This window comes from Prunus mume, linkage group LG8 (genome assembly GCF_029339155.1).
Source record: "Prunus mume cultivar Tortuosa linkage group LG8, ASM2933915v1, whole genome shotgun sequence".
Classification (NCBI taxonomy): domain Eukaryota; kingdom Viridiplantae; phylum Streptophyta; class Magnoliopsida; order Rosales; family Rosaceae; genus Prunus; species Prunus mume.
Window position 1 is genome coordinate 6775897 of NC_142705.1, and position 13275 is coordinate 6789171.

At 39.0% G+C, this 13275-nt stretch overlaps 2 protein-coding genes across 3 annotated transcripts; both read right to left on the minus strand.

Moving 5' to 3' along the window:
* Nucleotides 1-1515: 1515 nt before the first annotated feature.
* LOC148914604 (uncharacterized) lies at nt 1516-5062 on the minus strand. 2 transcript variants are annotated; one of them, XM_089043085.1, is made up of 4 exons: nt 4761-5062; nt 3607-3950; nt 3437-3478; nt 1516-2595 (listed from the first exon to the last, which is right to left on the minus strand). In XM_089043085.1, exons 2-4 carry the CDS (start codon nt 3919-3921, stop codon nt 2587-2589), a joined length of 366 nt encoding a protein of 121 aa, XP_088899211.1. In that variant the 5' UTR covers nt 3922-3950; nt 4761-5062; the 3' UTR covers nt 1516-2586. The 2 variants fall into 2 exon arrangements, with proteins under 2 accessions (XP_088899211.1, XP_088899210.1); XM_089043084.1 differs by lacking the exon at nt 4761-5062 and adding an exon at nt 4031-4307.
* Nucleotides 5063-9973: 4911 nt separating this feature from the next.
* On the minus strand, nt 9974-12547 carry LOC103340211 (uncharacterized). The gene has a single exon (XM_089042651.1). It carries the CDS (start codon nt 12139-12141, stop codon nt 10117-10119), a length of 2025 nt encoding a protein of 674 aa, XP_088898777.1. The 5' UTR covers nt 12142-12547; the 3' UTR covers nt 9974-10116.
* Nucleotides 12548-13275: the final 728 nt, after the last annotated feature.

A 13275-nucleotide genomic window follows, 5' to 3' on the forward strand; every position in this document is an offset into this window, starting at 1 on the left:
TGGTTGAAGAGTAAAAACAAGATCTGCAAAATATCTATTCACCAATCAGGATTCAGGATCTTTTTGTGTGTGATCAGAAAGGCTATAACTAATCCCAAATCATTTCAACTATCATGGTCCATGGTCCAACTATTCAATACTGCAAATGTTAGTAAGACAAGCACCATCAGGAATCGTACATAAGCTGAAGCTCTTGTTTTGGTCAATATACAAGCACTAGCTGACATTGACTTTCCACCGGGCAGCACAAATGCAGATTTTCCAGAACCAAAATGTGGTAAGAAAGGAAAATACAATGTTTTCAAGCCAAATGCTACCTACAATAATGAATTTCTACGCAAGTGGAGCAGCCATATATATACTCACATTGAAAATGGGATTCATTCACAAGTATGAACATGCAACCAATTTGGCAGGTATGTGGCAGGAATATGGGCACCAACCGCAACTAGTGAATGATTCTGAAATAAGCTCAACTATCTCTAAGTCTCAAAATTTAATATGAGCACACAATCTGCTACAACAGTACACATAATAGGAGGAACTCCATATAGTAGACCAATAGAGGAAAAATAAAAAGAGGATATCTTGCTTTTCATTCAATAGTAAGCTCTGTGGGTTAAGTCGCAGCGCATTGCGCTACATTCGGGTTAGAGATGCATATTTAGCAAGCATTTCATGCTGAAAATAGTCAATTTGATCATCCAGGAAATTAGTACAGGTCTTTGCAGTCATCAAATAAGTTCATGTGTATAACAGATTCTAGAAACTTATTGCTTCAAATGAGAATTTGGTTTGGTTTCAAAAAGCAGAAAGCAATTCCTTATAGCTAAATCTTATAGCCAAATCAAAATGACTACTGCTACATCAAACATGAAACAAGTGAGCCAGCCTCACACACTTGGGTACAAACTCCTGCAGGGAATAAACTGAACAACAGCTAAAGATGAGAGACAACAATGCATGAGTTTTTTGCCAACACATATCACCAATTCAAAATCCAACAACACCAGATAGAAAACTAAAATTCAGAAAACACCTACAAATTGTTTTTATCCATTTTCCACATTTAAACCGAGAAAAATCAAATCAAATAGGCAATGCATGTTTTTCAATGGGTAGGTATGTCCTCAACCTGATTACCAATTCACAATCTCCACTAGCCAATAATGAGAACAAAATTTCAGCTAAGAGATTCGAAAAATCAGATACGCAAGCAATTAACTGCGACATTGCGATTCATAGAGCATTGAGATTGAGGGCTCACCTAGTGACTTCGAATTCAACAATTTGAAGATCAATTTGGTTCTTAGTCCTCTAGGGCTTTTGATTTCCCAGTTTCCCAATGAGAGAGAGAGGAGGGGGAAGAGAGATATTCAATTCACTTCAAACGGCCCACCGTCTCGTGCTTCCCCGCGGTTCCGCGAACCAAGCCAAAAACCGTTTCATTTGTCCGTTACGAGCCTGACCCGCTTTATCCATCCCGCTTCGGGTCCCAACCGGGTTGAGAACGGATATACCTGACCCGAGTCCTTCTTTGGGCTTCGGCTAGAAGTTTTACCTTTTCTTCCTTTTTTTTTTTCTTTTATCAAGTAGTAGTTTTAAACTTTCGAGTGAGTGATTGTATTTCTACGGACACCCATATATTTTTTCTGACCACTTATATTCAATTTTTTTACATAAAAAAAGTAAATAAAAACTTTAAATGATGACAATGAAGTAAATGAATTGCCCATCTAGGGTTTAGCGGCTAGCTGGTAGCTACTAGCCGCTAAACACCATTGTCATCAACTAGCCGCTAAACCCTAGATGAGAAATTCATTTACTTCATTGTCATCATTTAGGGTGTAGCACACAAATAAAATATGTCCTCCACGCAGTTTGCTACAACCCTAAACTAATAGGGAGGGTGCGCAGAAAACAAACCTCTCTGCAACTCTTAAGGCTGCAGCTTTGTTCTCTCCATATAGAATATTGTATCCAGATTTCTATAAACAACCAGAGTCTAACCGTTATCTAATAATACAGCATTTTCTACATCTACTTTTTGGGCAGCAGGGCTGGAGGAAACCTCAAATACAAATGTGATGTTCAATTTACTGATGAAGATGCTCAAACATGATCGGCAAAGAGTCCAAATCACCCTTGAACTGAAGCAAGCTGCATCAAAATATCTTTTTTCCTTTGAGTGTGAAACTTTGCAAAGCGTACATTATTCCACATTGGGTTGTCCTGTAATTACATTATTCCACATTGCCTCCAATTGTATCACACTCGCCCATTATCAATCTCCTTTGGAGAGTGATTACAATTCTTCATGACCCGGCTAAATCCATCTAAGATCAATCTAATGCTGCAGTTGCACTCGGTCTGTTGCCCAGGGACAACTACCTGTACGTGGAGTTGATCATCCAGGAAAGGTGGAGTCAAACCCTTGTTGAAATGGATTGATGAGGGTTACCACTTTTATTTATTTATTCATTTATTTTATTGGTTTTCAAACTTCAAGAACCCATATTGACTTTGTATATGCTGAATCTTTTCTGGTTGGATCCTCCTATCAACCTCTCTTCTTTTCTCAGATAGTCACAGAATCTGCATGAAAAGTTTTCAAATTAAAATATACATTCATTTTTTCATTATTAATATATAATCCTTTCTGAAGAAAAAGAAAAATAATATGTTCTATTCTATCTATCTAAGCAGTAAGTGGTGTTAGCGGCACCGTTACTGGTGCTTCATGTTGCTTACTCTGTTTTTTTGCTGTATAAGTTATAACCCTCATGTCAGAACCAGTTTGCCGATGATAAACTTGGCTTTGTACGCATGCATGATTACTTTGTTGCTGCTCCCTATGGTGCTTCTCAACTTTTATCTTATTAATCTTTTCTTATACTAATCATTGTGTCAGTTTTAATCTACTTACTTTTGCTACAGAACCTAGTGCTTCTTCATCATCTCCCTCTTCCATGGTTGTTGCTGCTGCCTATGGGGGGGCTATTTTGGAAGAGGGACAACAACCTGATTTCCACCTATTCGAGGAGGAAGGTCTTTCAAAAACGGTTATCCAGTTCAGAATAAATGTATTGAATCATGAGGAGACTAAAGAGTTATCAAATTTTAGAATTTGTGCGCATTGGAACACGAATGTGGCGCTACAAGGGCTTCTCAACCGACATACTAACCTTGCACCTTTGGAAGACCATCCTATTAATGACCTACCGATCAAGATTACAATTCTGCAGGAGGCAGACCCAAAGTCTGAAGAGGCTTTTCAACAATGAGAGGTATTTATTAATTATATACCTTAATTTCTTGTAACTATAGCTCTTTATTTATTACCCAACCTGTAATTATATACCTTAATTTGTAACTATAGCTCTTTTAACTATAGCTCTTTAGTTAAAAGAAATTAAGGTATATAATTAATAAATACCTCTCGTCGTTGAAAAGCCTCTTCAGACTTTGGGTCTTCCTCCTGCAGAATTGTAATATAGCTCTTTATTTATTACCCAACCTGTAATTATATACCTTAATTTGTAACTATAGCTCTTTTAACTATAGCTCTTTAGTTAGAAGAAATTAAGGTATATAATTAATAAATACCTCCCGTCGTTGAAAAGCCTCTTCAGACTTTGGGTCTGCCTCCTGCAGAATTGTAATCTTGATCGGTAGGTCATTAATAGGATGGTCTTCCAAAGGTGCAAGGTTAGTATGTCGGTTGAGAAGCCCTTGTAGCACCACATTCGTGTTCCAATGCGCACAAATTCTAAAATTTGATAACTCTTTAGTCTCCTCATGATTCAATACATTTATTCTGAACTGGATAACCGTTTTTGAAAGACCTTCCTGGAATAGGTGGAAATCAGGTTGTTGTCCCTCTTCCAAAATAGCCCCCCCATAGGCAGCAGCAACAACCATGGAAGAGGGAGATGATGAAGCACTAGTTTCTGTAGCAAAAGTAAGTAGATTAAAACTGACACAATGATTAGTATAAGAAAAGATTAATAAGTTAAAAGTTGAGAAGCACCATAGGGAGCAGCAGCAGAGTAATCATGCATGCGTACAAAGCCAAGTTTATTATCGGCAAACTGGTTCTGACATGAGAGTTATAACTTATACAAGTAAAAAAACAGAGTAAGCAACGTGAAGCACCTGTGACGGTGCCGCTAACACCACTTACTGCTTAGATAGATAGAATAGAACATATTATTTTTCTTTTTCTTCAGAAAGGATTATATATTATAATGAAAAAATGAAAGTATATTTTAATTTGAAAACTTTTCATGCAGATTCTGTGGCTATCTGAGAAACGAAGAGAGGTTGATAGGAGGATCCAATCAGAAAAGATTCAGCATATACAAAGTCAAGATGGGTTCTTGAAGTTTGAAAAACAATAAAATAAATGAACAACTAAATAAAACAGTAGGATGCAACTTTCCTCCTAGCCAGGCCCCTATAAGGTAACCAAACAAGGGCAGTCACCGGTTGCGGCTGGCTCTATCTAGCTCTGCCTGGACTAACTAGAATCATCTTAGGCTTCCTACAGTGGTGCTATTTTCTTCGACCCAAAAATAAAAATAGTGGTGCGATTTTAAAATGAATACAAATCCACTTGAAAGTTGAAACAGAGCTCAGATATTATCATCATCAGAGTCTTTGCTTTTAATGCACTACACATGCTTTTGAGCTAAATCAAATAAATACGATTATCTTGATTGCATATAAAAAGCAGAGAAAGGAAGAGCTAAACCCTAAACCTGGAACAGTGGAAATATTTACTGGATGTGGAGCAGTGAAAGGAGGGAGAGGATTTGCTCAGATTCTACATAAAAAGAAACATATTTAAATGCAAATAGTATAGAAGAAATATTTTTTTTAAAAGAGCAAAAAGGAGTGGGGTTAACCAGCATTCTCATTCTCATTCTCAGTGTGGTTTGGGGCTGGGAGACATGAAGTAAATGAATTGCCCATTTTCTAGGGTTTAGTGACTAGGGGCTAGCTGCTAGCTATAGCAGAGCAATTTTCCACCTCTTTTGCTAGATTGTCTCCTTTATCTTTATATAAGGAAAGAGATAGTGATGTTGGTGAGTCCCAATAAAGATATTTTCAATGACAGCTACCCCCCTATAAACCTAATAAAGATATTTTGGCCCCATGACAGCTACCCTCTATATTTTATACAAATTTATAAAAAAAACACAATTTTAGACATGTATTTATAAAAAAAACACAAACACTATTTAAACATAAAAACACAAAAATCAATCAAAGTCAACTTTTCAGGTGTGTTTATAAATGAGTTTTGAGTGTGTGTAATGATGGGTTTTGAGTGTGTTTCTATATTTAAATAATGTTTGAATTTTTTTATAATTTTAAGCCACATTTTGAGTGTTTTAGTAAAATTCCCTATATTTTATTACTTTTTTGCTTTATATTTCTATCTCTTTGGATAAAAAAGGTGTCCCGTTGAAAACCCTAGCAGCTGCTGCTTGATCATTTTCGTCAGCACATTATGTATCCTAGTCATTAAGTTGTCATTTAGTTCTTTACTCCTAATAGCGAGCTGGTTTGCTTTTTGGTTAGGAATTCACTTAAACAAATCAAACTTTTAAGTCGAATTACAACATGATATGATGCCACTGGCTCTATTTGGAAGGCTCTAGAATCTCTAACCTATATGGGCACGCGGCACGCCCAACATCCAAAATGTGTGTGATTGTCATGGCGTGGAACCTTATCCTGTTGCCATCCGTATTGTACTACTGGCATCTCACCACAGCACATATAGACAAAATGCAGATATTGCAAAGTTTCAATCACTAGGGTCATTTAAAACCCTAACCCTGGTAGCTGCTCCTGCTGCTTTTGCAAATATAGATACAAGTTTTCCCAAGTTTTGCAATCATGAGACTTCTTTTTTGCAACCCTTAAAGATTAATTAGCATAAGATACAAAATGAAAACTCTTCTAGACGACTAGGCCTAGGTTCACCTTCTACGTTCAAAAAAGTAGGAGACATGTCGACTGATTAGAGACGCATGATGGACTAGGTACAACAACTGTTGTGCTGTAATATAATAGCATGGTCTGATTTTAAGATGTTGGATGTATAAAAATCAAATTAAAAAAAAATAGAAAACCTTTGTTTATTCTATTCAAGTACTTGCACTTGATTTGGTGTTGAATTTCTTAGCTTCAAACTTTATTTGGCATTCAAATTTTGCACAAATTTGGTACTTATTAAAATGAGGTATCATTTCATCTCTCTATTGAAATTTCAGTCACAACAAATTGACATAAATTTTGAAACTAAGGAATATTGATATTAATTTCAATCTTATAAGTTCAGCGTAAAATAGATATTAGAAAAGGCAAAAAAAAAAAAAATTATCAACAGCGTAAAATGTTATTTGAACGCACTACATTGACCACATTTAACTGACTTCATTAGGCAACTGATGTGTCCAAGACAATGATAAGTTTTGGAGATGGTAAGCACACTTATTATGTGAGCATCCAAACAATCTTTTAGGACCAAATATGAAACACAGCACACATATTATTTCTTGGGTGCCAACCCCAAAAATCATGGATGGATTTTGATAATTCTAGGCTAGAGATTAATAGGAGGATTATTATTATTATTATTATTTAACAAATCAAATAAATAAATAAATACCCTAATAGCGAGTTAGTTTGCTTTTTGGTTAGGAATTCACTTAAACAAGTCAAACTTTTAAGTAGTGGACTGATAATCTGACTGAGAAAAGAACCTGCAAAACTTCCTATTTGAAATTGCAGAGCAGAGCAGAGCAGAGATGGTGAAGCAAACATTGGGCAGGGCCATCCAACTGGCTGACCAAGTCGCAAATGCTTTGGACAGGGCCGTGGTGAGATCCACGGACAAGAGCTTCATCCCGGAGCTCGAATCCAAGCTGAACAGCTGGCGGGGCTTCTCCGCCAACTCAGCAGCATGGACCTCGGCACCTACCCGCCCCGTACGTGCGATCATCGACAGCGCCGAACAAGGCCTCGATAGGTGTATGTTCCTGCTGCTCAAGCACCAAGATCATCAAGAAGCGTTTCCCCACCCTCGTCCCCGTTGATTGGTTCTGTAAAACGTCGAAGCTTCTTGACGGTTCAATCAACGACATGTCTTGGCTGATCCATTTTTGGAGGAACAAGACGAACGGGAGATTTGGACTGTCTCTGCCCCCGGAAAAATAAAACGAGCCCATGCTGTGTCTCGTTTGGGAAGAGATTGCAATTCTTCATGATCCGGCTGAATCCTACCAAGCTCGATCTAGTGCTGCAACTTCACTCGGTGAGATGGCCAGGGACCTAGACGCGTACAGGAAGTTGATCATCCGGGAATGTGGAGTCGAAGCCTTGTTGAAATTGATGGAGGAGGGTCCAATGGAAGCCAAAGAGAGCGCTGCTATAGCCCTGGGGTTTGTGGGATGGTCCTCGGAACATTCCAAGGCAATAATTAATGTGTATCACGGGGAAGAGATTTTTGTGTATCACTGGGAACAGATTGTTCAGCTTTCAATGTTGGCTCTGGTCTGTTACAAGAGACTAAGACTAGGTTGAATCTTCATCAATCCAGGGGCTAAGAATTGTTTCCCTTTCCTGGAAAAGGGAACAAAATTTCATTATTAACCACACCCTTGAACTCAACTCAAAATATCTTTTTCCTTTGCAATATCTTTACTATGTCTCGACTCACTTCAATTTTTCAAAGGGTTTTGATAATTAAAGTTTTTATTTACTTTTTTTTTATATAAAAAAAATTGAATATATGTGTTCAGAAAAAACATATGGGTGTCCGTAGAAATACAATCACTCACTCGAAAGTTTAAAACTATTGATACAAGGAATTTTTAAAAAAAAAACGGGGAAGAAAACGTAAAACTTCTAGCCGAAGCCCAAAGAAGGAATCGGGTCGGGTATATCCCTTCACAACCCGGTTCAGACCCGAAGCGGGATGGATAAAGCGGGCAGGCTGGAAACGGACAAATGAAACGGTTTTTGGCTTTGTTCGCGGAACCGCGGGGAAGCACAAGACAAGACGGTGGGCCGTTTGAATTGAATTGATTATCTCTCTTCCCCCTCCTCTGTCTCTCATTGGGAAACTCGGAAATCAAAAGCCCTAGAGGACTACGAACCAAATTGATCTTCAAATTGTTGAATTCAAAGTCACTAGGTGAGTCCTCAATATCAATGCTCTATGAATCGCAATGTCGCAGTTAATTGCTTGCGTATCTGATTTTTCGAATCTCTTAGCTGAAATTTTGTTATCATTACTGGCTAGTGGAGATTGTGAATTGGTAATCAGGTTGAGGACCTACCTACCCATTGAAAAACATGCATTGCCTATTTGATTTGATTTTTCTCGGTTTAAATGTGGAAAATGGATAAAAACAATTTGTTTGTGTTTTCTATCTGGTGTTGTTGGATTTTGAATTGGTCATATGTGTTGGCAGAAAACTCATGCATTGCTGTCTCTCATCTTTAGCTGTTGTTCAGTTTATTCCCTGCAGGAGCTTGTACCCAAGTGTGTGAGGCTGGCTCACTTGTTTCATGTTTGATGTAGCAGTAGTCATTTTGATTTGGCTATAAGATTTAGCTATAAGGAATTGCTTTCTGCTTTTTGAAACCAAACCAAATTCTCATTTGAAGCAGTAAGTTTCTAGAATCTGTTATACACATGAACTTATTTGATGACTGCAAAGACCTATATTAATTTCTTGGATGATCAAATTGACTATTTTCAGTATCAAATGCTTGCTAAATATGCATCTTTAACCCGAGCGTAGCGCAATGCGCTGTGACTTAACCCACAGAGCTTACTATTGAATGAAAAGCAAGATATCCTCTTTTTATTTTTCCTCTATTGGTCTACTATATGGAGTTTCTCCTATTATGTATACTGTTGTAGCAGATTGTGTGCTCATATTAAATTTTGAGACTTAGAGATAGTTGAGCTTATTTCAGAATCATTCACAAGTTGCGGTTGGTGTCCATATTCCTGCCTCATACCTACCAAATTGGTTGCATGTTCATACTTGTGAATGAATCCTATTTTCAATGTGAGTATATATATATATGGCTGCTCCACTTACGTAGAAATTCATTATTGTAGGTAGCATTTGGCTTGAAAACATTGGATTTTCCTTTCTTACCACTTTTTGGTTCTGGAAAATCTGCAGTTGTGCTGCCTGGAGGAAAGTCTATGTCAGCTAGTGCTTGTACAATGACCCAAACAAGAGCTTCAGCTTATGTAAGATTCCTGATGGTGCTTGTCTTACTAACATTTGCAGTATTGAATAGTTGGACCATGGACCATGATAGTTGAAATGATTTGTGATTAGTTATAGCCTTTCTGATATCACACAAAAAGATCCTGAATCCTGATTGGTGAATAAATATTTTGCAGATCTTGTTTTTACTCTTCAATCATGGCTCTATAGAACTCTTCCTTTACCTTTTTCACTCTATTGAATTTTAATTCTGTAGATAATGTAATTAACATAGACTGGCTCCAACCTCTATACGTTGTAACACCCCCCGGCAGCCATCCATTTGGGTGTACTTCCAGGAGCCACCGTTAGAAGGATGTAAATGGAACTTAGACTGCTGCATTCTGATTTTGGAGCATTCATAATGGAAACTCCCTTTCATAATCTGTTATTAACTTATGGAATCAGGTGAACATAATTAAAATAGAAGCAGTTTTGGGTGGGGTGTTTGAAATTTTCTCCCATGATGGCTATAACAACCCTGTTTGTTTAGCATAATAATCAAATTTAGAAATGCTAAAACCAGCATACTAGTTTGAATTTGCTTTGAGAAGATAATTGCTTATTCAAATATCAAAACTTATGATACAAAACTTTCTGGTCTTGACACTGACCAAATGTTTTAACAACAATAACAAATTGGGCTCTTGGGTGGGAAAACAAACAAATTCAACGAAGAAGATATTCATTTGACTGAGAAAGTTGTAAATTACATAGTATGTACACTCCATGACAACGATAAAACATAAACAAAAGAATGACATCTTTTCTCTTTTCAAGGAACAGGAAACCGCTCTGCCTTCTGATAAAATCAATGGCATTGGTATTTTGAGCCCTTGGACTGATAAAGATCCAACCTACTCTTAGCATCTTGTAACAATGTTTCCAGTGCTTCGTCTTGGGTCATATAGGATTGCTTGGATGCCCATTCAAGCACGGTGAGCACCTCAGCCTGGGCAAGTTCTTCACTGTCTGGTACATGAAGTGCAATGTAGCACATGAGAACTAAGGCAGGAATCTGAACAATTTGCTCCCCAAAATACACAAGCTGGATCAAGTGCTTAGCACCTCCTGCACTTATTATTGCCTTGGAATGGTCAAGATGGAGATAGTTCTCTATACATGCAAATTTTGTGAGGGCAATGGTAGCCTCCCTGGTAACCTCAGCTTCTCTTTCGTCAAGAAGCCGCACCAATGGGCCAATCATCCTTGTCTCAGTTGCCCGAAATGTCCTTGCCAAATTCCCAACAGCTTTGATGCATGGAATCAGGAGGTCTAAATCTGCATCAGCCTTTTCAATAATCTTTTGTAATTGATCAACCACAGACTTGCAAGCCGGAGAATTAGGCTTGAAGGCAGATCTTCTCAACTCAGCATCCTTCTCTGCCACTGCCGTGATCTCCATTAATGCCATGGCAGAATTGAGTTGAACATCTTCAGAGCCCTTTTCCAGGAGCACTGCAAAACACAACAGTGCCCTTGATTCCGTGATGCTACGGCAAATGGGCGAGTTCCCTTTGGCAAGCTGCCAAAGAGCTCTTGCTGCCATTGCTTTCATGTTGGCCTTGGTGGCAGGGTCTTCCAATTCCCTCCCCTTAATGCTAGTCCCTGAATGATTATGCTGATGATGGTGAGTGGATTGTTGGTACTGATGATTCTGCTTTGCATTGCTGTTGCTGTTGCCATTGCTTTTGGCTTGATTGGATTGATTGGCTTGATTGGCTTGATTCACTCCGTTAACTACTTGTTGGAGAGGAGGCTTCAACCCGCCCTGCATTGCCATGGTGCTAGTAACCACATTGTGCATCTGACTCGAGATTCGATTGCCCAACGGATGAGGAATGTGACGGTAACCCTGCTTCTCATCCTCGTCACTCGCCCTGTTCGGAATATAATTTGCATTGGAGTTGTTTGTAGCCACCACAACCGCATGGATAGATGTGGCTTTGTTGAAAGTAATAGCATACTTACTATGCTCCTGAACAGTTTCGAACGCAAGATGGCTAACCAGCAACCGGATGATATTGTGCTGCGCAAAAAGATCCTGGCATTTGGGGTAATGAGATGCAAGCTCCGAGATGGCACGGGCCACCATGGCCTGAACTCTCATCGGACCTTCTTTCAGGATCTTCGCAAACACCGAACACACCCCGGCATGGATCATGTGTTCTACGCTTTCCGGGTCACGTCCCAGCAATCCAAGGGCCTCAGCAGCATACTCTTGGCCTTCCATTTTACCCTCTTTGATTAATTTCAACAAGGGTCCAACTCCACCTTCCTCAATTATCAACTTTCCGTATCGATCATTGTCCTTGGCAAGCGAAACAAGCGAAGCTGCTGCATCAGATCGATCGTCAACTGACCCAGTGTGCAGAATTGCAATCTGCTCCCAAATGAGGCACAGAATTGGCTCGTTTGCGGCGATCGGAGGCAGCCCAAGGTACCCATCTTCCCGGGTATCGGCCGGGGCCGATACCCGGAGCAGCCACGACAGGTCTCCGATGGAATTTTCGAGCTGCGACGACATTTTCCGGAACTGGGCGGCTGGGATGATGGTGAAGACTCTCTTCATGATGCCGTTGGCGCGGCATTTGAGCACCAGAGACAGCGCTTTGTCGAGCACTTGCTCAGTCTCGTCGATGATCCGGCGAGTTGGGCGCTCGTAGAGGTCGGAGCTGGCCCGAGCGGCTTGCCGGAGAAGCAGTGCGAGCTTCTCGGTCTTGGATTTGAGCTCGAAGCACTCCTGCTTCGACGAACTGGCCTCCTCTGCAGCCTTCGTGACTTGGTCAGCTAGTTGGATCGGCTTTGCCAAGATTTTCTTCACTATGTCCGCCATGGCTGGCACGGCGGACCAAGACACCAAGGTGTTTGATGAAGTCGGGGTTGTCAAAGAACAGATATTAGATCAAAAGAAGTCAAATGGGTCTACCTGGTTTGGCCTCTGCACTCGTTTTTGGGGCTTGGCAAGTGGAGAAGAAGATGGAGATACTGTGCTGAGAGAAGCACAGAAAGCAGAAATGAATGTTAGGCCAGGCAAATGCAACGTGGGTTAGGGTAGGGAGAGAGAGAGAGAGAGAGATGCCTCGAACAAAGTTTGGTGCTTTGGGTTTGGGTTTGTGCCAGAGTTTTTGCAAAGTGATAGTCGACAAGGTCTACAAGGTCAGGTCAAACGCGTTTTTTTTCCCTTATATAAAAAAGTAAAGAGCATATGACCTCTTCTTTTGCTCTCTCTCTCTCTCTCTCTCTCTCCCCTCTACATGGTTGGGGGTGCTTCTCTCTTTTCATTTTCTACGTCTTCTCATATTAGAGTTTTCAATGAATTAAAGATAAGGACAGCATCGTGATATACCAATAGAAATTGCTGTCAGGCTGTCACCTTTTAACTACAATCCCCACTCGGGTCCACTCCTGAGGTTGCAGAAGTAAGGCATTCTCCAAATGGTCCTAAACTCAAATTTACCTCATCTAAAAAGTAATTATTTAAGTTTTACTCAGACTCAAACCTTTTTTTTTTTTATTCTTTATATTCAAATTTTAAGTCTGTAATTTTATTAAATTTTTTTAAAATAGTTTAAATCTATTCTTTTTTCATGAATAATTTTTCTTCATTTAATCTTTTTAAATAACTTCATAATTTATTTTTTTGAATAATTTGACCTAAAAAAATTGAAATTCTACAAATATAATTTTATTTGAGAAATGAGTGGGCATTTAAATTTGGAGTGAGTTTTGGAGTTGAATTTAATTTAGATTGATTTAAATTATTATTTAAATGGTTGAATTTAAATTTTAGTCGTCGGATTTTTTTTACCGTTAAAATAACTTAGACTTAACATGAATCATTGGATTTGGGTTATTGTTGGAATAATAATAAAAAATAAAAAATAAAATAGGCACAACACATGATGCCCATTAATTTCTCCTTACACATGGGTTGCATCAGCCTTGAGTAGTCTCCACCAAAATGTTT